The following is a 23,628-nucleotide window of genomic DNA, read 5'->3' on the forward strand; positions in this document are numbered from 1 at the left end:
TTGGCTATTAGAAACAAACAATCAATTTATTCAGCTTTATTTCTTTGTAGCTCTAATATCCTTCTTGTTATTTTGCCCAATACTTTGTAATTCTACTCACAGGCAAATCCAAGAGATATGATAAATACTAATATATTTCATGTGGTATGAAATGCACATTTTTGTATCTGGGTTATAAAAGAATTTAGGCTCTTGTACCTAGAAGAATCGCATGAGCAAAAAGTGAATGCTGTGGGATAAAACATATCTAGGGGTCTAATTAAAAATATAAAAATGTAAAAAATTAATATCAATGAGAATGTCATGGTCACACAGTTATTCGTTCTGCTGCATTATGGATCCAGTGCTTTGGGTCTGAATCCTCTACCTGTTTGTTATTTATAAGGTGAAAGGGGGATTCCAAATTGTGAGTGTGGGTGTGAGCGCAACTGGGTCCTATGATGAACTGGCAGTTTTCCCCATCTGTTTCCTGCTTTGTACATAGTGGTGAAGGATAGGCTCCAGGAACCTCCAACCCTGAGCTGAAATAGGTGGATTTGCATGTTATTTAATGTTAACTTCAACTGTACGATTTTATAAAAGAACTTTCTAATGCTGTTTTATTTGTCTAATGAAAACAAACGTTAATACAGAGGAACAATTAATTATTCTTCATTTGTATTGAACTTGTCAAAGTGAGATTAATATTGATAATTTTTTATCATCACGATTTTCATGTAATATTCTTCATGATGCTTGCATTTTGTAATTCTGAAGTTTCTTTTTTTCTTCATTACATTAGCATCAAAATGAACACAATTATCTTGATTTACATACAGTAGATGGAGCCAAAGAAACAATGCACTCTTTTGTGGTAAAAGCTACAGATCACCTTGTGAAATGCTTTTTCCCATTCAAACGTTCATTATAGCTGACTGGAAGTCATTCTGTGTCTCTTATCTACTTTGTATTGAGAAATGAAAGAGCATTAATTCAAGGAAGAACCCAGATTTGAATCAATTCCAAAGAGTCCTGACCTAGATCAGCTGTGATTAAATCATGGCTAGCAAGGTCCTGTGGAGGTCAGAGAAATAGCATTAGAACTAATTCATTCATCCTTACGCGGTATGAATAAAAGTAATCTTTCTTCTAACCAATTTTCTCCTTGTTCCATTCCTCAGATTGCCTTTTTGTGACTGATTATTTTACCCGGACTCCACGGAAACTAAATGCATACCGGTCATTCGCCAGTGTGGAGCTGTTTCATTTCCATGTTCCTGATGACACTATGGTGGCTGTCTGGAACCTCATCACATTCAAAGAGCAAGGCGGCACTTTTGGCGACAGTTGTCCTGATCGCAATGTCACAGTGTGAGTATAACGTTTACAGCGAGTAAGAAAAAGACTAGGTGGAGAGAAGAGAGAAAAATGACATAACTTTAGCAGAAATCCTAAAGTGTTGTATATTGTACAAGCTGTGGTTTAGGGTTAAAGCTGTATGTAAGAAATCATGCATAAAAGGTACAGTATGTTGGCATGTCAGTGCTATAATACTGCATTATTTAATTCTTCTGCTATTAAAACGTATAAAGCGAATATACTCAAGTGGAAGAAAAATAGCAGGTTTGGATATAAAGAAAGCTAAACCCTGCAGCACAGTGACACTGGAGCGGCTTTTAAACCTAATCTGTCAGGCAGTATTTCAGTCATACCAGATTTAAAGTCAGCTTTGTTTTATAGATCCACACTTCAAGACAGGAAGTGCATTTTTTTCTTCTCACCAAGTATTGCAGATCACCTTCAACCTGAACTTTTGCAAGGATATTTCATTTTTTTTTATAATTCAGTCTTGATTTCCATTTTTCAACTGTTTGGCTCATATACTTCTTTTTCTTCTTTCGGCTGCTCCTGTTAGGGGTCACCACAGCGGATCATCTTCTTCCATATCTTTCTATCCTCTGCATCTTGCTCTGTCACACCCATCACCTGCATGTCCTCTCTCACCACATCCATAAACCTTCTCTTAGGCCTTCCTCTTTTTCTCTTGCCTGGCAGCTCTATCTTTAACATCCTTCTCCCAATATACTCAGCATCTCTCCTCTGCACACGTCCAAACCAATGCAATCTCAACTCTCTGACTTTGTCTACCAACTGTCCAACCTGAGCCGACCCTCTAATGTACTAATACACAATCATAGAAAATAATTAAACACCTTTGCTGCGATTTAAAATATGTAGTTAGCACTATATGTATGGAGTGAGCATGTTCTCCCGGTGTTAATGGGTATTTTTTTTACAGGAACTCTGGTTTTCCTTTTATTTCCCAATAGTTGTAGATTTCATTTAAATGTCCTGAAGTATCTCCAAAAAAATCTGCTGCATACGTAAACAAAAACAAAGCAGCACAATGAGTAGGGGATACCACCCTGGTAAACCCCTTTTAATCAAGTGCCAAGAAGGAAAGTAAACAAAAGAGTTAGAATAATGGTGTCTGCCATGAAACAAAAAAGTCTCGTCAGTTAGTTCACTTTTGAGCAGGGCCCCCCTTCTCTCTTAGATGCAGATTCAAACTGAACGCCCACTTTCAGTTGCTGTCTTGTTTATATAGAGCAGAGGTACTGTACTCAACTCCAGTCCTGGAGTCCACAGCAGCCACTGGGTTTTTGCTTTAAACAGACTTTTAATAAAAACCCTTTTATTTCCTACTAAATCTGTATGTTTTTGGGCTTGGTTTTAGTAATCTTGCATGCTACAATTCAGAACCCTTGATTGCCTAGTTTAGTTTTAAACAGCAGCACTAAGGTTTTCTTAACCAGCTATCACTTAATAATGAGATGAAAATGACAAAGGAACACCAGCTCTGCAGCTAACATGCTTTCATTTAAGCCTGTGTATATGCTATCATGAAGTATCTAAATTAATAAAATGTTTTGAAATAAATGAGAGAGAAGGGAAGGACCAAGAGATGCAAATGTGTCCCAAACCGCAACACATATAAATAATGTTCTCTAAAATCAAAAAATCTACAATGTGACAAAGATTTGTCTCGTAATGTATTATCGTAGTATTTCACTCTACTTACCCTTTACCTGTTTTCTCAAGGGTAAATGTTCTGGTCAGGTTCGTTATCGGGTTGGTCGACTTTAAAATGAACACACACACACATAGATAAACACACACACACACAGACCCTAACCACAACAGTGCCCCATGAATGACACACACACGCTGATTAACCCTTAGCACTTTAAACCACACATCAGCCTGTCACTCAGCACTTCAAGAGACTTACTTATTATCAGCACAAACAACATACAATGTTTTAGTGATATCTCAGACCTAAATATTACTTTTGGTCTACAAGAATACATTTAAACATACAAAGACTCAGCACTCTTGACTATAGGCCATTTATCAGCCAAGAATACCTTCTTTTTATCGTACTGTCCCTTCTTTTGAGTGGCGCCCTCACTCTCAGCCTTATAAACCTCGCAGCACAGAAATAATGGCAAAAATCTGGCTACACCAGGTGCTCAAAGAAATCTAACTTATTAATTCAACCACTCTAGATATTAAGACAAAGCATAGAAAGTTAAAAGCAGCATGGTATTTATTACAAGAATAATAATAATACCACTGGAACAAAGAATAATAGAAAATAGGTACTGATAGGAAAGTCTGAATATATATAGTATTTAGGAAAAGCTTACAAAAAAGTTGAAATGACAAGGATGAATGTCCCAGGGAGGCGTTTGATTTAGCAATGGATGTTCATGATGCCTTTCTGACGACCAATGTCGTCTTCGTCTGTTCCTCTTCTTCTCCTCCTTCTCTTTGCTTCTTCTCCTTCCTCTTCCTCTTCTCCTCTTCCTCTTTCAAACCAAGGCATATTTATTATGAAATGTCATACCTTGGTTTCATAACACATGCACCTGATTGGCTGGCTGTCAATGTGATTGATGAATTTTGCTCAAACTCTTTCCCAGATAAAGTTCTTTGATATTGCCTCAATTTCCCTATCCAGACCATAAACCCCAAATGTTCTCCCAGATGTCCATCCATAAAGTAATCAATAGCCTGGGTTGTCAGCACAGCATCCTTTCCCAGGTTATAAAGTAATTGAACATTCAGAATATCTTCCTTTCAATGTTGGAAACAGCTGTTTTAAAAGTGAGGTGTAAGAAAACCTGCTTTGATCTGTCTTAGTTCATCTGTTGTCTTGTCTCGAACAAAATATAATGGAAACCAAAATGTACAGATTTTATACACCGTAACACATAAGAATGAAAGCACAGCCATATAATTAAACAAATTATGACTACTTATTATGAAACTGATTGGAGTAAAAACCTACGCAACACTGCAGACCACCAAGACCAGAGTTGAGTACCCCTAATCTAGAGAGATCCAAGAAGGGGTGGGGCATCTTGGAGTGAAGAGGAAGTATGGTTATGTGTCTTCCTGCTGACATTTCTCAGAAGTGTGGATGAAAATGGAGAAGGTGTTAGCAACAGTACTCCCTCTATGCTAGGTAGAGTTGCTTACCTTGAGAGATCCCTGAAGATGCCCTGTAGGCATACAAGTCTGACATTATACAGGGTTCCCCAAAAAATGTATACACGCTTTGAATGTTCACCAATAATCTTGATTGTGTAGCAGAATGGATGCCTGCAGAAAGCTCAGATAAATGAATGGTTTAATTATGCCCAACGATAACAACCCACAGCACACTATAATCCCTGGTAAATTCACATGGTATACCTCCGAAACATGTGGATTCTCAGTTGTGCAGCAGCTGCTGTAAAAGTGTGTATGCATTTAATTTCTTCAGTTATCTTTGTTCATTTGAAAGATATTAATTAGACATATCTTAATACACATTGTATTTATAATCATTCAATGTATGTATACATTATATGTTTATTGTATTTTAATTCAATAGATCTGTTGGAAAACGATAAGTGAACTCATTTGTGTTGAGCCACTCTGAAATTTCTAAGCTTATGTAGGCATTGACAGGATACTATAGACCTTGAAAACTAAATTTAAGGTAACAGCTTATCACTTGTTTTAGGTGTTGCTTGCAGTGGTCCTTTCTTCTATAATAGTAATATATACTGTATATGGGTGTACATATGTATAAAAATGGATACATATTACTGTATGTACTATATATATATATATATATATATATATATATATATATATATATAGAGAGAGAGAGAGAGAGAGAGAGAGAGAGAGAGTACAGAAAAATAATTCCTTGACAACATGTACGTAATGTTGCTGGCAATATTAGTAAGTGTAACCTGCAATGGAGTTGTGCCCCATCCAAGATTTGTTTCTATCCTTTGTCTAATGCACATAGAATAAGACAAGGCTCCCCACATTCTTACAATTGTTTGCCAATTCAATAAACTTTTGAATGGCTGCATTCTTTAAATATAAGAGCAATTAGATAAATGAAGACTGAAGACTGCAGTACTGTTCAATAGTTGAAATTGTGCTTTATAGAATAACATCTCTTGCTTCAAATTACAGGAAAGAGTATAACGCATTGATTGTGCTGTTTTGTTGCACTGATGTTCCTTGAATTTCCCAGGTTGCTTTTTTCTGTTCTTGCATGTTCTTTGACATTTTGTTGTCATTCCCAGGTTTCAAGTTTGCTCCTTTGCTCATTACTGGCTGACTGCTGTATTACTGCTGGTCTCTGGTTTTAGTGTACAATATAATTATGTGCAATGGCATTGATAGTTGGTTTGTGATATGCCTTATGTTGCACTTCACCTCAAAGTATTAATTTTATTTGGATTTGTGTTTGCAATTTTTTTGCTTATTTGCTATAGTATATATCTTAACTCCGGTCAGTAGTGCCAAAGAACCAAGTGTTTTGATTTCTGCCTAAATTGGAGTAACATGGTCATCTGTGAACTTTATTCAGTGAACGACTGACAAACATGGACTCCGTCTATCAAATGCCAATGAAGCTTCATGAGTGGGGCTATTTTGCATCACCAGTAATAAACATAACAGCCGTTATTATTGTTACTATTATTATCAGAGGCTAATACATTAATATATTTAAAGATTTTATCTTCAGTACTAAGATCCTGGTCAGAGAAACACATGTCCAAAATATGACAAAAAGCAATTACTGTACATATAAATCTGTCTGTATTATTATTGACTAGCAAAATACCCGCACTCCGCAGCGGAGAAGTAGTGTGTTAAAGAGGTTATGTAAACATATATATGCATATACATATATATACATATCTACATATACACATATTTACATATACATATATATACATACATATACACATCCACATATACATATATATACATATACAAATTTACACATCTACATATATATATACATATAAATATATACATATCTACATATATATACACATATATATATATACATATGCACATATATATATATATATATAAATATAGACATACATATATACATACATACATACATACATTCACATATATATATATATATATATCAAAATACCCACGCTTCGCAGCGGAGAAGTAGTGTGTTAAAGAGGATATATAAACATATATATACATATACATATATACACATATCTACATATACATATATATACATATATATATATATATACACATATCAACATATATATATATACACATACATATACACATATACATAAACACACACATATACATCCATCCATCCATCCATCCTCTTCATATATTCATATATACATACATACATAGTGCGTTGTAACACGGGCTGTGATTATTACATGGGAGGGAGACGACAAATCACAGCTTCCCGCTTTCTAATTGGGCCTGTGATTGGTGCGTTGACGGATGCCCAGATCCCACAGTATCTTCCCTTAGGAGAGGCGTTAGGCAAGTGTAATTGAATAGCGGTGCTGCAAGTTTAGCTTTACACCCGTTTTTAAGGCTTATTGACTGAAAGGGGCTTTCATGAAAAAACTTAGGGCTTTGCTACAGGATACACCCTCCACAAGTTAAGGAAGTAAAAATAAAGGTATATATTTCTGTTTTATTTAAACCTTTTAAGTTTGTATGCGGGCGGTATGGTGGCGCAGTGAAAGGTGCCAGTTAGGAGACCCGGGTTTGCTTCCCTGCGTGGAGTTTGAATGTTCTCCCCGTGTCTGTCTGGGTTTCCTCCGGGTACTCCGGTTTCGTTCCACAGTCCAAAGACATGCAGGTTAGGTGCATTGGCGATTCTAAATTGTCCCTGGTGTGTGGGTGTGTGCGCCCTGCGATGGGGTGGCACCTTGCCCGGGGTTTGTTTCCTGCCTTGTGCCCTGTGTTGGCAGGGATTGGCTCCTGTATTTAGGATAATAGCGGGTTGGATAATGGATGGATGGACATCTGTATGCATAGCCCTATTTGCCCGTTTTCGTTTTTTTTCTTTCTTCAGTAATATTTCAGTAAACCCGGAGCTTGTCAGTTCAAATCCTGGTACTGACACCACTGTGCGACCCTGAGGAAGTCACTTCACCTGCCTGTGCTGCAAAAAACAAAAGTAATGTAACAAATTGTACCTCAGATGTTGTAAGTTGCTGGAATAAAGGCATAAGTAAAATAGATAAATATGTATTATACACATAGGAACTATTAATTTATTTTCAGTTAAGTCATCTGCAGCAAACATTTATAAATGAGGGTTTCTCCCTTCTTCATTGACGTTTTCTCTTGGAGAGCTTTTTTCATTTCATTGAAAATTAAAGCAGCAGCTGCCAAATTATGTAGCTTTCTTATTAATTTTTCAACATTGTGTAAAATACATTTATAAAGTAACATAAAAGGTTTAAATACTAGTTATCCTTTTACACTAAAATATTACTAAAGAGATACAAAAAAAGTAAAATGCATATGTTCTTTTTCTTTAAGGAGATTAAATATTACTAAAGAAAGAAAAAAAAAACTAAAACAGCCAAATGGGGCTATGCATACGAACTTAAAAGGTTTAAATAAAACAGAAATATATACTTTTATTTTTACTTGCTTAACTTGTGGAGGGTGTATCCTGTAGCAAAGCCCTAACTTTTTTCGTGAAAGCCCGTTTCAGTCAGTAAGTCTTAAAAAAACGTGTAAAGATATTGACAATAAGCTACGCAAACCCAACAAGACATGGAATCGTTTAAATCAAGTATCATTACATCTTCCTTTCTTAAAGAGAAGTAAGGCAGTACTTATAAGCTTACATATATATATATATATATATATAGACATACGTACATATATATATATATCTATATCTATATATGTATATCCATATCTCTATATACATCTATATATATATATATCTATATCCGAAGCCGTGCAAGCACACTCTTGAGAATGCAACGTATAGTTGTACAGGAGAAAAGCAATCTTGCCTCAAATCAATGGCAACCTTTTGTAGGTCTATGAACTTAATTTAAACTTTAGGTTTACACTGTGCTTTCTTTCCGAAGTACCTGCACTCATGAATATGTCTGTATGCGTCAGTCGCTCAAATCCACGCGCTTCGCACCGGCGAAGTACCGCTTTTAAATTTTTATTAAGAAGAAAAGAAAACCTTTTTAAATTGAGGGAAAATATACTAATAACAGTTTGTTAAGGATCTGTTTTTTTGTGAAGCTGCCTTCACTCGAGTGATCACTTCGAGCTGACTTGCTGGCCAACTATAAGCATTACCTGGTAGGTAACCATCCATACAATCAGATTGTGAATCAGACTACGAATGCCGTGAATGTAATTACCCCGATCTACATGTTGTCAAATAAACGAACCACACGCCGTGGCGCAATTTTAGGGGCTTCGCCTCTAGCGCTGACGTCCGAGGTTCGATTCCCGTAAGGGAGTGAAGTGAGTGGCTGGTTACCTACCAGGTAACGCTTATGGTTGGCCAGCAAGTCAGGTAACATCAGCCACGGTGCCTTCAGTTGTGAGAAGCAGATCATAGAATGGTTGAAAATAGTTTACTGTCAAATAATGCAAAGAGTACGCGACACGTCTTTCCCCCTTATTCTTGGCTCATCAGGCGTACACACTCACTGCACTCGCTTACGGTAATCGAACCTCGGACGTCAGCGCTAGAGGGGCTTTGCAGCGGTGAAGTATTGCTTTTAAATTTTAATTAAGGAGAAAAGAAAACCTTTTTAAATTAAGTCTTAAAAAGAGGTGTAAAGATATTGACAATAAGCTATGCAAACCCACCAAGAAATGCAATCGTTTAAATCAAGGCGCGAGTCGAAAAACACCACCCCATAATATTAGTTAACGATTAACACATTTCTATATGTATTGTAAGCATACAATACAACTGATAATATGTTGTGCTTATTTATCTGGTGTACCAACATTTTTGCGCGTTTAACAGCTGAAATCTAACGTGGTTTGTGCCCTTCAGAATGAAAACAGTTTGCATTTACCTTTTTAATAAAAGGCGAGCTTTTATGCCTGAGAAATCACCCCGTAAATGCACACGTTTAATTGCACATGTATTAATATGTATGCTTACACAGTATTAAAAGACACTCAACAATGTCATTTACCTTTGTTCCCGCGTTTGATAAAAGGCGAGCTTTTAAGCCTGAGAAATCACCCCGTAAATGCACACGTTTAATTGCACGTGTTAATATGTATGCTTACACAGTATTAAAAGACACTCAAAAATTAACGTCATTTACCTTCGTTCCCGCGTTTGACTCGTGCTGTAAATCTCTTCCTTGTTTTCAGTTCACGTGATTACGTAGGAGGCGTAATACGTGATGACGCGATACGTGACTCCGGCTCCTCCATTAGAGTATATGGACAAAAAACAGGTTCCAGTTATGACCATTACGCGTAGAATTTCGAAATGAAACCTGCCTAACTTTTGTAAGTAAGCTGTAAGGAATGAGCTTGCCAAATTTCAGCCTTCTACCTACACGGGAAGTCGGAGAATTAGTGATGAGTGAGTGAGTCAGTCAGTCAGTCAGTGAGTCAGTCAGTGAGGGCTTTGCCTTTTATTAGTATAGATTTGCTGGAAAGAGAAGGTAAACTGAGTGATTTAGTAAGGAAATGTATGATGGCTACATACATAAGCTGACAGATACATACATAACTGATACTTCATTAGCCACTTGGTTATGGTAAACATTTACATGCAAAAAAATGTTTAGCAAAAAATCCAGAGGTTAGTTATGAGTAAATCATAATTTGTAATCATTGTATTGAATAGGAATGGTGATTAAAAGCTCTTTAGAGAAATATTTTTACAGACCTAATTGCATTTTTGAGAGATGGCCCTTCAGACCCCTGGCCCGTTCTAATTCTCACATGACAAATAATCATTTTTACTTTCATCCTTCCCGGATCTCATCTAAGAAGTAACATGTCCTTGTATTTTTGCCACCGACTACTGACAGGCATAGTGTGAGTAAATGTCTTACTTTAAATAAATTAGTCTGTAACTCAGGGTTAAGCTAAGTAGTTTAATGAAACAATTAACTAATTATAAGTGTCAGCAGAAGAGGGGTATAATAGGCTAAATGTAACCTCTGAGGCACCTATGATGTTTTGTTAAGTGCCATTTGGCTGTCAGTCCTAAAGCTTTGGAACACCACACTTGGCAAACACTCCTTCACCTTTTTTGGCTTCTGCTTTGTGGAACTCTTGTTCTTGGTCTGTCTACACAGCTTCATTGATTGTAGCATTCAAATCACACATTAGCACTTATCTTGTCTCCCTTTCATTTTGCGTTTGATGATTGCTGTAGTTAATTCTTTTTAAATTGATTCTGTTGTGCCTGTCATACTAACATTGACCTCAATGAGCTGCCTATCGAATCATACTTCCAACTGACTCCTGTGTTCATTCACTTTTTTATTCCAATAAGCTGCCAAGGCATTTGCAGGATCTTCCTTTAGTAGTGTGTCAATATATTTAGGCATGACTTGAATGATCTTGTAAGCCAGCCTCTTGTTTTGTGTAATAGAAATAAATATTTCATTAGGTTCTCTATCTCTGTACTTGCTAGACAGGTAATCCTTCTTATGTTTACTTTTTTGTTTTCTTCTGCTGACACTATTGCTATTATTTTTGTAACAGATTAAAGCCATAAGATGTGACAAGATTACAGAAGTGTTTGGAAAATATGTACTGTATAGGAAAGCTGATGTTAACATTTTTTCCACATGCTGCGTTTCTGGGAGAAAGTTTGCCATGTAATCAGTGTCCAGTTGACTAGAACTGATCACTCTAAATTTCTTACTTTTGATTATAATGACAATAAATGAAGCAGATATTCAGTTGGAGTATGAAGTACATTTTGAGAAGTTTTGAATATTGAGTTATAATAAGGGGCATATTGAGTGAGATTTGAAATTGGCTAAATGTTCTTGTACTTTCTGATTTTGTGGTTGTCATAGTTTTTGTCATAAAGAAATATAGCAGAAAAAAATACTTTTGCCATAAATATGCTACAGCTGGGTGGTACTTTAGAACATGTTTGATAAGAACAAGGCACTCAACCCAACAGTCCTGTTCACCTAATTTCACCAAAGTGACAAGTTGAGGTTTAAAGGCCACTAAAGTTCAACTATCTACCACACTTCTTGGTCATTTGGTCATTCCATGTCATCCAGCCATCTATTTTCTTGAAGTATTGATCCCAGGAGACTTTCATGACTGAATACAATGCATGGCAAGAACAGGACAGTGCTGCCACATGTGAAAGGCACACTCACAAACAAACAATCGAACTCCATGTCTTGGAATGAAGTGAGGAAATCAGGGTGGCCACAATGGACTCATAAAAGCACAGACAGAACATGTTAAGTCCACTGCCTAGGAAATCTACTGCCACACAAGCCCAAGGATGTGGTTATGCTCACTGCCAAGCAGTTCTGCTCTCTGCTACATTTTCATAAATAAGCAGTATGTCTGGTTCAAATTCAGAATTCTTATTTGCATTTCTCAACAGACTAAACTTGAATTGCAGCACAGTTACTACAGAATCAGGGTATAATTTACATATTATTCTGTATTTGTGTAGCATTTTGTTGCCACACTTAAAGAAGACAGTGTGAGTGAGCTTGTGAGTGTGCCCTGCAATCAACTGGCACCTTGTCAAGCACTGGCTCCTGCTTATGCTATATGTGGGTCACCATCGTTGTCAGTGATTTCACACAATTCTACCAGCCTGGTTTTGCATTGTTCTGTTGTTGGAAAAATAATTGCTATTTTCTGACTTTGATATTGTAACATAGATAGTCAGGGTCAGCCCACAAGTTTATTATTAAAGCATAAACATGTCAGCCTGCAAACTGTCTTTGGTGTTCTCTTCTATGGGACACTTGGTAATGCATTAGGACCCTTGGTTTCTGGAGGTGCCCACTAGATGGCACTTTAATCATAAGTTTGCATTTAAACCTGGATTCCATCCTGCATTGATTAGAGCTCCCTAAATTTAAACTTCTTTAAGAATTAGTGACTAACATTTGCTGAAAATTATCCCCTTTGTATATTGTATCACCTCTCTCAGTGTTTGAAAATATATATTTATTTTGCCAATCCATCCATGAATTTCCACCACTTTTTCAATGTTATTTTAGAGTATTATATGAAAATCAACCGTGTTGTGGAAACAGCTGCACAGTAAATAACCACACTAATTTAAAGTCAAGTCTCTGGAGCTTGAAAAATACAACAAGGCGTGCATTTATTCTCAATAATGTGCCCCCTGTTGTGCCTTATTGCTTAATTATACACAGGAAATATTGTTTGAGCCAGCATGCATACTCTTCATTGCTCTCCCTGGGAAATTCTGCATGGATGTTTACATTCACAACTATGGACACATCTCTTAGGCTCTTAATACCATATATCACAATTCAGAGCTAAAGCATATCGATTGGAGTCAGTCATGGGCAACTGTGTGTCTGAGATTTATGAAAATGTTATCCAGGTCAGTTAAAGATCTACTGTTAGTTACTCAAAAGGGAATTTCTTGTCAGAAACTAGTGATAAAGACGTGTATTGTAAATTACAGTTTTCTTTCAAATGTAGTTAATTATCCTGCATTTAATTGTTTCCTTTACACTATAAAATGCATTTCTTTGTTCCCTAAGAGAGAACAAATGTTCCCCCACTTGATGTGTAAATCTTTGTGTTTTATTTCATAGCATAAAATGGCTTAGTATAAATATGTCCATAAATGAGACAACTTCCACATAGATAAACTAAGAAACAAAGATGCTCAATGTAAACATTTTTTGCACTTAACACCAACTGAGAATTTGCCCTTGCTGATCTCTTATGTACAGTAATTAATGATTTATATACAGTATATGAATGATTTTTTAACCTGTATACCAAAATAATTTGTTTATGAAGTTATCAGCTCAGAATGTGTCCCTCTCATTTTCCCAAAGAAATAGTTGGTCCTACTCAACCCACAACAAAGACCAACTGACACTTCTTCCACTTTTAGTTAGAATAGAAGAACAGGGATTTCTTCTTTTTCAATCTACAGGAAACTCTTAGATGTTGCAATATATGCACCCAGGGATGGATGGATGGATGGATGGATGGATGGATGGATGGATAGATAGATAGATAGATAGATAGATAGATAGATAGATAGATAGATAGATAGATAGATAGATAGATAGATAGATAGATAGATAGATAGATAGATAGATAGATAGATAGATAGATAGGGGCACCATATTTACATGTAATTGTCAGAGCTTCTGACAAAGAGCTCAAGAGTACAGAGTTGGAATCCCAGCTCAGACACCGTGTAGAGTATGGACGTTCTCTGCTGTCTTTGTTTGCTTTCCTCTGAGTAATCTGATTTTCTCTCACATCCCAAGGATGTTCAGGTTAGGTTATTTGGAGACCCTAAACTGGTTTAAGGATGTGTGTAGACAGAACTGGTACCTCTCTAGGGATGTTTCTCCCCTTACCTTCAATGCTGCAGGTACATTGCCTATATAAAAGCATTTCACTCCCTTGGAAATGTTCACTTTTTATTATTTATACAACATTTGAATCTCAGTGGATTTAATTTGAATTTTTTGACAATGATTAACAGAAAGACTCTTTAAATGGAAAACAGATCTGATTGGTTTAAATTAATTATACACATAAATACTTATGTGTTCAGTTATTTTGTGCTTTATCTTTAATATGACACACAGCCAATTGGTTTTATAATTCACACTATTAATTAAATGGAAATTAGCGGCCTGTAGCCAAAAGTTTTCAATTGCAGTATAAATGCACCTGATCTGGAAGATCCAGCATTTGGTGAGTCAGTATGGTAGCCTAACCTGCACAGTGAATACTTCAAGAACCTCCATGAAAAGGTGATTGAAAAGTGCCAGTCAGGGGATGGAGACAAGAAAATATCCAAGTCACTGAATATGTCTTGGAGTTCAGTTAAATCAGTCATTAAGAAATGGAAAGAGTGTGGCACAGCTGTAAACCTACCTAGAGGAGGCCCATCCACAAAAACTGAAGACGAGTAAGGGAGGGCACGCTGATAACTCTCAAGGAGTTACAAGCTACAGTGATAAGGTTGGAAAGGTTGCACATAGAACTTCTGTCCAGGGGTTTGACCAGTTGCAGCTTTATGAGAAAGAGCGAAAGTGAAAGCCAATCTTAAACAAAAAATGCATGTGACATTCAATATCATTTAGAGTTTGCCAGAAGACACGTGGTAGAATCTGAAGTCAGCAGGAAGAAGGTGTTGGTGTGGTGGGTCTGGTCAGACCAAAATTGACCTTTTTTCCATCAGATTAAATGCTTAAATGTTTAATCACTGCAAATTATCAAAAACACATTGTCCCCACCCAGATTCATGGCAGTGGCAGCATCATTCTTTGGGGATGCTTCTCTGCAGAAAGCAATGGAAGGCATGTGATGGTGGATACTAAATATAATGCAGCAATATACAGGGAAATCCTGGAGGAAAACCTGATGCACTCTGCAAAAAATCTGTCAGAGAACATTTGATTTCCAGCAAGACAACAACAACAAGCATAACGCCAGATCTGCAAAGGAGTGGCTTGAAAACAACAAAATTAATGTTCTGAGGTGGAAATTCAGAAGCCGGATCTCTATTTAATTGAGAATTTGTGGCTGGACTTGAGAAAAAGTTGTTCACTTGCACTTCTCATGCATCCTGGCAAAGCTCAAGCAGTTTTGCAAAAGAAAAAAATGATAAAAATCCACATATGCAAAGCTGATAGAAAGACAAGTTCACATAGTCTTAAGCTTGTCGTGGCTGCTAAAGATGCATATACTAAATAACTACTTGAATAGAGTGAATACTTCATTCTGTTCATCCATTTTTGAACCTGCTTTATCCTGAGCAGGGTCACGGTATGCAGTCAATTATTTTGTGTCTTATACCTGTAATTAATTTAGACCACTTCGCAGACATCTCTCTTTGCTTTGACATGAAAGAATCATTTTCTGTTGATCAATGTCAAAAAAGACAAATTAAATCCACTGTGATAAAATATTGTGTAACAATAATAGGTAAACATCCAAGGGGGCGAATCATTTTTGTAGGCACTGTACAAGCACTAGTCCCCCGTGACCCAAAACTGATCAAGAAGATTTCAACACTGATGGATATAAATGATTTAATATACTAACATAATCATTTTTACATAAGTGAAATGTAACAAAATAAAAATTATAGGTAGAAAATTGGAACTGTGCAAGTGTTCCTTTACTTTATATACTGACAAGTAGTGAAATTCATTTAAAATATTTCTTTAGATAGTATATAATGTTTTCTTTATTTCAGCATTCACAGTTTTATTAAAAATTGGCCCAGCCATGGTCTCTGTTGTCATGATATGCCCTTTGCCTGTGTATATAGTGACATATACACTTTACCTTTATAAATGATATTACCTGCAAGCAAGGATCTGGTGCATCCACAAGAAGCATGATAATCAACCTCAAACCCTAGGGAGGCCGGATAAGACATTGAACATTTTTCTACATTGCTTATCCTTCTCCTACCCCACATGGATAATTACTGTACTTTATCCCAGCCTGTCAAGAGAGAAGTGTAGTGCAACAAAGTGCTTCTTCAATTGTGCACTTCTCGCTTAAAGAGCTTGTTTTTGTTATTTTATGTTTGTACTGTATATTGTATATTTTAAGACATTGACAGTATCAGTGTTATGTGAAATCATAATACACGTGTTGGACACACCTTGGCAAACATTTTTATGAAACAATTTTATTTAATCACTCATCATCTTCCTTTTAAAATATTAGGAATGGCTAATATGTATCATGAAAAATTTTCAACTGGAATTATATTTCATTGACAACAAATATGATCAATAATCAGTATATCACTATGATTTATACATTATGCAGACATACAATATATGTGATTTGCTACGTTTAAATATATAATGTGAGATACATGTATAAATACATATGTAATATTTTGAACTTGTACTAGGAATATTGGATAGTATATGAGGTGTAAGAAAATGTCAGTCTAGAGTCAAATAAAAGCAAGACAGAGCTGAAGGTCAAGCACAGGATTTTTAATTAATAAGGAACTTGCAGAATGTTCTAGTTACAGTGAGAAGAATGCGGAAAAAGGTGTCTACAAGATTGTACCATCTATTTGACTAATTCATGCAAAAAATATGTGAATAAGATGATGAAGCAGCTTACACCCCTGCTGCTTGCCTGTCTCTCACAATGTTCTAAGATTTCAGTGCTGTCCTTTTGGAATTCATTGATCCATCTGGCATTTGCACCACTTTTTTCCAATTCAAGCCCCCTGGACTCCTTTGGAGAGTGAAGACCTCAACTATGAATAACTTTAGCATTAGCATTAAAAGTAAACCCAAGTGCAATTCTTCTCTATAGTTCAAGTGTTTTGCTCTTCCATGTTCTATATTCTGTTGTTCGATAAGACAAGTAGCAGAGATCAATTCTCCACATTTTAGCACCAGACGTCTTTGATTACAATACAAAAGTATCTTACAATTAAAAAATCTGTAAAAAAATGTTTCCCCGGCAATTTTTTTTTCCTTTTGGATGAAAATTCAGTAAAGTGAAGTGAGCTGTAGAGTCCTGAAGTCACATGTCAGCCTGGTCATTGACTTTGTGAGGTCTGAACATTCTGTCAGCATTCACAAGTGAAGTATTGGCAAGATTCTTTGGATGTTCTTCCGAAACTGATTGGAGTTACTCATACTCAATATTCATATTCATGAATGAATATGAATATTCTTATTCAGTTATTCATGAAGGCAAGAAAAGGCCAAGTTTTTTTCTAAGTAGCATTACCCTCTACTTCTCCAGTCAAGACCCTTGCAATTCCAAATGGACGGCAGTCTTTTTATCCACCCTCACCTACAGGCAGTGACTGTGGTGGGAGTCACTGAAATGTAGTATGTAGATGATAATTCAGTTGCTGGTCTTTCAAGGGTTCATCTTCAGCAGGCAACATATGCCTAGCTCACAGATTACACCATGTATGGTCTTGAAACCAGCATCTCCAAGAACAAATCTTGCATAATTAGCCATGCAGTGCTAGCTGGAAGCACATGGGGATCAGTGTTACATATCTGGTGGCAGTACTCATAATTTTCTCAATATGGTCAGCTAATGTACACTTTGAATGAAAATACTACAAGTTTTTTTTTTTTAAGAATGTGGGGTGGTACTGAATGCTAGAGTACTGATCAGGTCGTGGCATTACACATGTGCGAAGCAGATTGGCAATGATCTTACAGTATGCATTTGTGAAAGGTCTATGCATGGCTTTTACAGCTCTGTGCTGTCACACTAGCCTTGCAAAGCATTACAGGACTAAAAATGTCCCACAATGAAAAAAATGTTTGCCTAAGCTGGCCACACAACGAATCTAAAAAAAAAATTTGGTGAACACAGTATATTCGCTGTGAAAAACACTTCGGCTTTTTTTGCAGTTCAACACTAAGAATAACATTAAATATCCATATGAATATCTTTATGTGCTCAGACAAATTATTTTTCCTAGCGGCAATACTAACCAGGATTAACATTTTGTGCTACTCTATCAATGAGCATCTGAATTAATGTACTAAGTGTAAAGAGTGAATGCAGGAATAGTTTTGTAAGTGTACATTAAATTAACACAATAAGATATAATAGATGCAGACAGGGGCAAAAATATGCATTACTTTAATGCTGGTTGCCTCCTACTGTATATGGCTTTTTGCTGCTATACAGTATATACAGTGGAAAAGAACTGTTATGGGTTCTAAATTAGTTAATTAAATTATGAGGCAGTACTATGGTTTCAACTGTATCATTTCATGCTTAGGGACAAAATTCAGCTTGGGATAAGCAATATTTTTACACGTGTGACCCTAGTAGACTGGCAACCATTAGCATAGGGGAAGCCCCTGCAACTCCTATGTGGTGGGAGAGCCTATAAACTCAATGGGGCCTCCTCATTTTAACCTCTACAAAACCTTCCTATAATTTTTTAAAAGAAAATGAATATTTTGTGCATCTTTATGCTAAGCGAAACAGTGAGATATTAGTGTGTCACATGACATTAGCAATAACTCAAATCATTTTAGTGTGTTTGCAAGAAAAAATTGTAACAGAGTACAGAGAGCACTGTATAGGCAGGACTGAAAGATGGTGGTAGGCGAGCACTTCACATTCAGGGTGGGGCTAGATATTTGAGTGGCAGCAGTCTGCTAACAAGGGCTGACAGCACATTCCTAAAATTAGAAGGTTTCGAGAAAGAGGGCTGAAACTGTCTTAGAAACTTTATAAATCAGACGTTATATAGATGCAGACGTTAGTGCTTGTGTATGTGGGGCGTTACCTCAGTGATGGTGAAAAAAAGTGTTACTCATACTGTTGCTCATACTGTGTTATCAGATACGGTTAAGGCCTCGACATCTTGTGTAAAGTTTGTAGCAATTTTGAAAGTGTTTCCTGTCACTCATAAAAATAGGAAGGTGAAATCACTGGTACACTGCATAAATGCATATGCACAATACAGAGAAATAAAACTTTAAATAGGAGTTGTTCTGCTTGTATTCAGCAAAAAAAAAAACAAATCTGCCAAAGGGGTAAGCAAAATTTACTTGACAAGATTTCTTAAAATAAGCTAAATAATCATAAATACAAATTTTTGGATAAGACAGTAATTCTTACAATAAGGAAAACTAGATTTAATGTCATTTACATACTTTGCATAGATTTCATTTTTTGCAGTGTATTGTTAGGCTTTTAGAATAAAGTGCTGTTGTATTTAGTTGTTCAGTAAATTAGCCTGTTATTTGGATGAATCTGTGGCAGTGCTACTAAGAGGACTTCAATTCCCAGCAGCCATCGAGAGTGTGAAGGGGCTGACAGGAGATCAGCATGCAATTTAAAACAGGTTGATGCTCACACTTCACCAGGAAATGAAAAGGTCAAAACAAAGCTATAATGGTCTTTGACAGATAGCTTTTAAGTATGTAGAATATATGTTACAAAATGTGGCTCTGCACTTTGTGTTTGCAGACTGCTAATCCATGTATATTGCAATTCGTATACCTAACACATGCATTCTCCATATCTGATTATTTGTATATTCCATTGTGCCAGAGTAAGATTTCAGTGTTCAGCCAACAGGACTCCCCTGAGTACCATGGGGGTATTCAACACACTGACCGCAAAGCTATTAATAAATATAGGTCGAGTGACATGCCCATCCCAGACCTACTTAGAAATAATGATATGCAGTATTTGAACAGAAATATGTAATTAAAACACTGGAGTCTGGAAGTGTTTCATTATTATAATGTTAAAGTCACAGTAGTTCTCCTTCCAATTGAAACAAAATGGCCAAGCTCAGCATGGTGTCTGAATAACCCTTCATTTGAATAGCTGCTGACTTCGGAAGAGAGGCAGTCAGATTTAAATTAACACTTCTGGTATGGTGGGGGGAGGGGGGTGGCCATACAAGCAATCCCACACCAACTGTGCATTATTACCTCACAGTAAGTGACATTACCTCCAGCCAGGCCATAATCCTTTACATAGAACAGTCAGTCAGTTTCCAACTTGCTATATCCTAACACAGGGTCACGGGGGTCTGCTGGAGCCAATCCCAGTCAACACAGGGCACAAGGCAGGAACAAACCCCGGGCAGGGCGCCAGCCCTCCGCAGACATAGAAGAGTGACATTACAGCAAATTCACATACATCCAATTTTCATAAAATCTTCTTCTTCTTTCGGCTGCTTCTGTTAGGGGTTGCCACAGTGGATCATCTTCTTCTATATTGTCCTGTCTTCTGCATCTTGCTCTGTTACACCCACCACCTGCATGTCCTCTCTCACCACATCCATAAACCTTCTCTTAGGCCGTCCTCTTTTCCTCTTGCCTGGCAACTCTATCCCTAACTTCCCAGCATCTCTCCTCTGCACATGTCCAAACCAACGAAATCTCGCCTCTCTGACTTTGTCTCCCAACCGTCCAACCTGAGCTGACCCTCTAATGTCATTTCTAATCCTATCCATCCTCGTCACACCCAATGCAAATCTTAACATGTTTAAGTCTGCCACCTCCAGCTCTGTCTCCTACTTTCTGGTCAGTGCCACTGTCTCCAACCCATATAACATAGCTGGTCTCACGACCGTCCTGTAGATCTTCCCTTTCACTCTTGCTGATACCCGTCTGTCACAAATCACTCATGATACTCATCTCCACCCATTCCACCCTGCCTGAACCCTCTTTTGCACCTCTCTTCCACAATCCCCGTTACTCTGAACTGTTGATCCCAAGTGTTTAAACTCATCTACCTTCATCAACTCTACTCCTTGCATTTTCACCATTCCTCTGTCCTCCCTCTCATTCACACACATATATTCTGTCTTGTTCTTACTGACCTTCATTCTTCTCCCTCTAGAACATATCTCCAACTCTCCAGGGTCTCCTCGACCTGCTTCCTACTATCGTTACAGATCACAATGTCATCATCAATCATCATAGTCCACCTGGACTCCTGTCTAATCTCATCTCTCAACCTGTCCATCACCATTGCAAATAAGAAAGTGCTCAGAGCTGACCCCTGATGTGATCCCTGAATGCATTAGTCTGTCCTACCACAGACCTCACCACTGTAACACTTCCCTTGTTCATATGCTGTACAACTCTTACGTACTTCTCTGCCACTCCCGACTTCCTCATACAATACCACAACTCCTCTCGAGGCACCCTATCATAAGCTTTCCCATTTTCATAAAATAAAATGTAATAATGAACTAGCTAAGCAGGCTGGAAAGGGGATGGATGGATGGAGATGAAACTATCTCATATTTGGTATTAGGTTATTTATAAGTAAAATAAATGTATTTTAATAAAGACTAATGACTTATCCTAGGTAAGTATTTTAAATAATACACTGAGTGAAATCATATGGTTTCAAGTGATTTTTGTTTAAATTAGAAAAATCTGGAAGTGCCCACATACATTAAAATTATTATTCATGTTACTTCTATGGTTATGCCCAATATCAGGACCATAAAAACAATTGTTAACAACTTTATTATACTGTTTCTCTAATAATTCATCTTTGGTAACGTTTAGGTTTCACTTCCTTTCTTTGGACTTGACTGTTTTGTTCAAACTTTGTGGCTATATTCAAGAAGATTATGGGCAGCAAATTATAAATCAGTAAATTTAGTACTTTTCAAGTTACTGCTGCCACACACACACAGATGGTCTTTTTTATTTATAAGATTTTCTACTATTACAGAGAGTGAGACTATGCTTGAAGAAAAAAATGTGAGAATCTTGTATAGAGAACAGCACCAGATGTCTGCAACTGACAAGAGGAAAGCTTTCCGCAAATACTAATTATGTAAACATTTAATAAAAGTCAACTAAATAAATTCCACAGCTTTCTTCTTTCCCTCAAAATTTCTTGTATTAAATATGCCCTTGCAGCACAGGGTTAAGTGTTATGTTAAGTTTTTCATATACAACTGTGTATGATATCAATGCATACCATATGGCTTTTTGTAAAAGAATACATTCAAATGTTGTAAAAGACTGAAATAAAACAGTGATGTGTTATTTCACACTGTTTGTTCATACAGTGCAACCCTAGCTCCATGTGGCATCAGCGATACTTGTTGCTTTCTTCTGATTTTCCAGGATCAGCATGCCGATGACTGGCTACTGTGTTTATACTGCAATAATCTCATTTCCCAGAGTACTAACATTTATTCTATAAATGCCTGAAGGTATTGAATCCTAATAACACCACCTGCTTCTAGGTTTTCACAGGAGGATTGATGCTGAATCTGTGAGTCTGTTACAGTACCGGCTCCTGCAGATAACATTGCTGTTAGTCACCTGAGCAACAGTAGTTCAGCTTTAGCTCCGCCAGTTACATTGATTCATGGTGAGGCTTTGAGAGCGAGTACTGTTATTTGATGACGGTGGGGATATAAAGCTGCAATAGGTACTAGTGGGATGTGCTTTACTGAAGATAGCAAGTAAAAGTCAGGGAGAGAAGCAGCATTTTATGACATTTACAGCATTCTATTGGAAATGCATTTACCATAACAACTTACTAACCCAGTCCACAAGATTTTTAGCTAAACTGTGTAGTTTGCTAGTGTATTTTGTCTATGATGGATGCATGAGTGCAAAAGCTGAGGTTCAGTTCAACAGGGGAATTATTCAATTGCAGATCAAGTGGTTAAATGTATTTAAGTTTTAATACTCTGTGTGTCAAGAAAAAGGCTGCCTTGGCCAACTAGCAAAGGCTTGTTCTAAGAATCGATTTGCTCAGAAATTGATAAATGGTGACATTCAGAACCTAAAAAAAAAATCAATGTATGGGCTTTTAATACTTTAATTAGTGAATTTGGAAATGGAGAAAGAAAGCTGACTTGAGAAAATTGGGAAAACATCTGACTAGTGGTTTAAGTGTTGTTGAAGGTACTTTTTAAAGTTAAGGTTATGTCATTACTAAAGCACTTTGCACTGAGGTGTTTGTTTAAACATTAAATAAGTAAGCTTTTCAAAGTAGTTACATAGTAAGTTTGAGACCTTTGATTAAATATAACGCCCATTCATTTTTTTAACTTATTTTATCTAGGGCAGTGTTGCAGGATAGCTTGAGAATATCCCAGCAATCACTGGGAATAACACCTGGGCAGGGTGCCGTCCATCACATACACATACCAGGGGACAGTTGAGTATCACCAGTAAACCTAACCTGCATGCTTTTGGACTGTTGGGAGAAACCAGAGCACCTGGAGGAAACTCAGATGGACACAGGGAGAACATGCAAACTCCATGCAGAGAGCACCTGGGACTTGAACCCTGGTCTCCTTAATGCAAGACAGCAACCGCTACCACTGTGCTACCATGCTGCCCATAACTTACATTATCGTAAAAAATAAAGGAATGCGATTAAAAATGTTAATTGTATAAAAGTTTGTGTTTTTATGTATTTCATAAGCTATATACAGAATGAACCCAAACCAGAATGCACATTTAAGGCTAAATGCAGCTGGAACTTAAAAAAAGTTTCACACTTTTGTTCAGAAATTTAGATTACAAAAAGGAAAGAAGATTGATTGAGTCAGGTAATCCAATTTTGAAA

General features: G+C 36.9%; 1 protein-coding gene across 1 annotated transcript in view; it reads left to right on the forward strand.

Annotated features, from left to right (window-relative positions):
* The window catches only part of tmem8b (transmembrane protein 8B), a 653,793-nt gene that overhangs the window by 235,414 nt on the left and 394,751 nt on the right, over nt 1–23,628 (forward strand). The window contains exon 2 of the mRNA XM_028805536.2: nt 1,161–1,350. Coding sequence (XP_028661369.1) covers nt 1,161–1,350 — 190 coding nt within the window. The remainder of the gene's footprint in view (nt 1–1,160; nt 1,351–23,628) is intronic.

The sequence above is a fragment of the Erpetoichthys calabaricus genome, chromosome 7 (genome assembly GCF_900747795.2).
Source record: "Erpetoichthys calabaricus chromosome 7, fErpCal1.3, whole genome shotgun sequence".
NCBI lineage: Eukaryota > Metazoa > Chordata > Cladistia > Polypteriformes > Polypteridae > Erpetoichthys > Erpetoichthys calabaricus.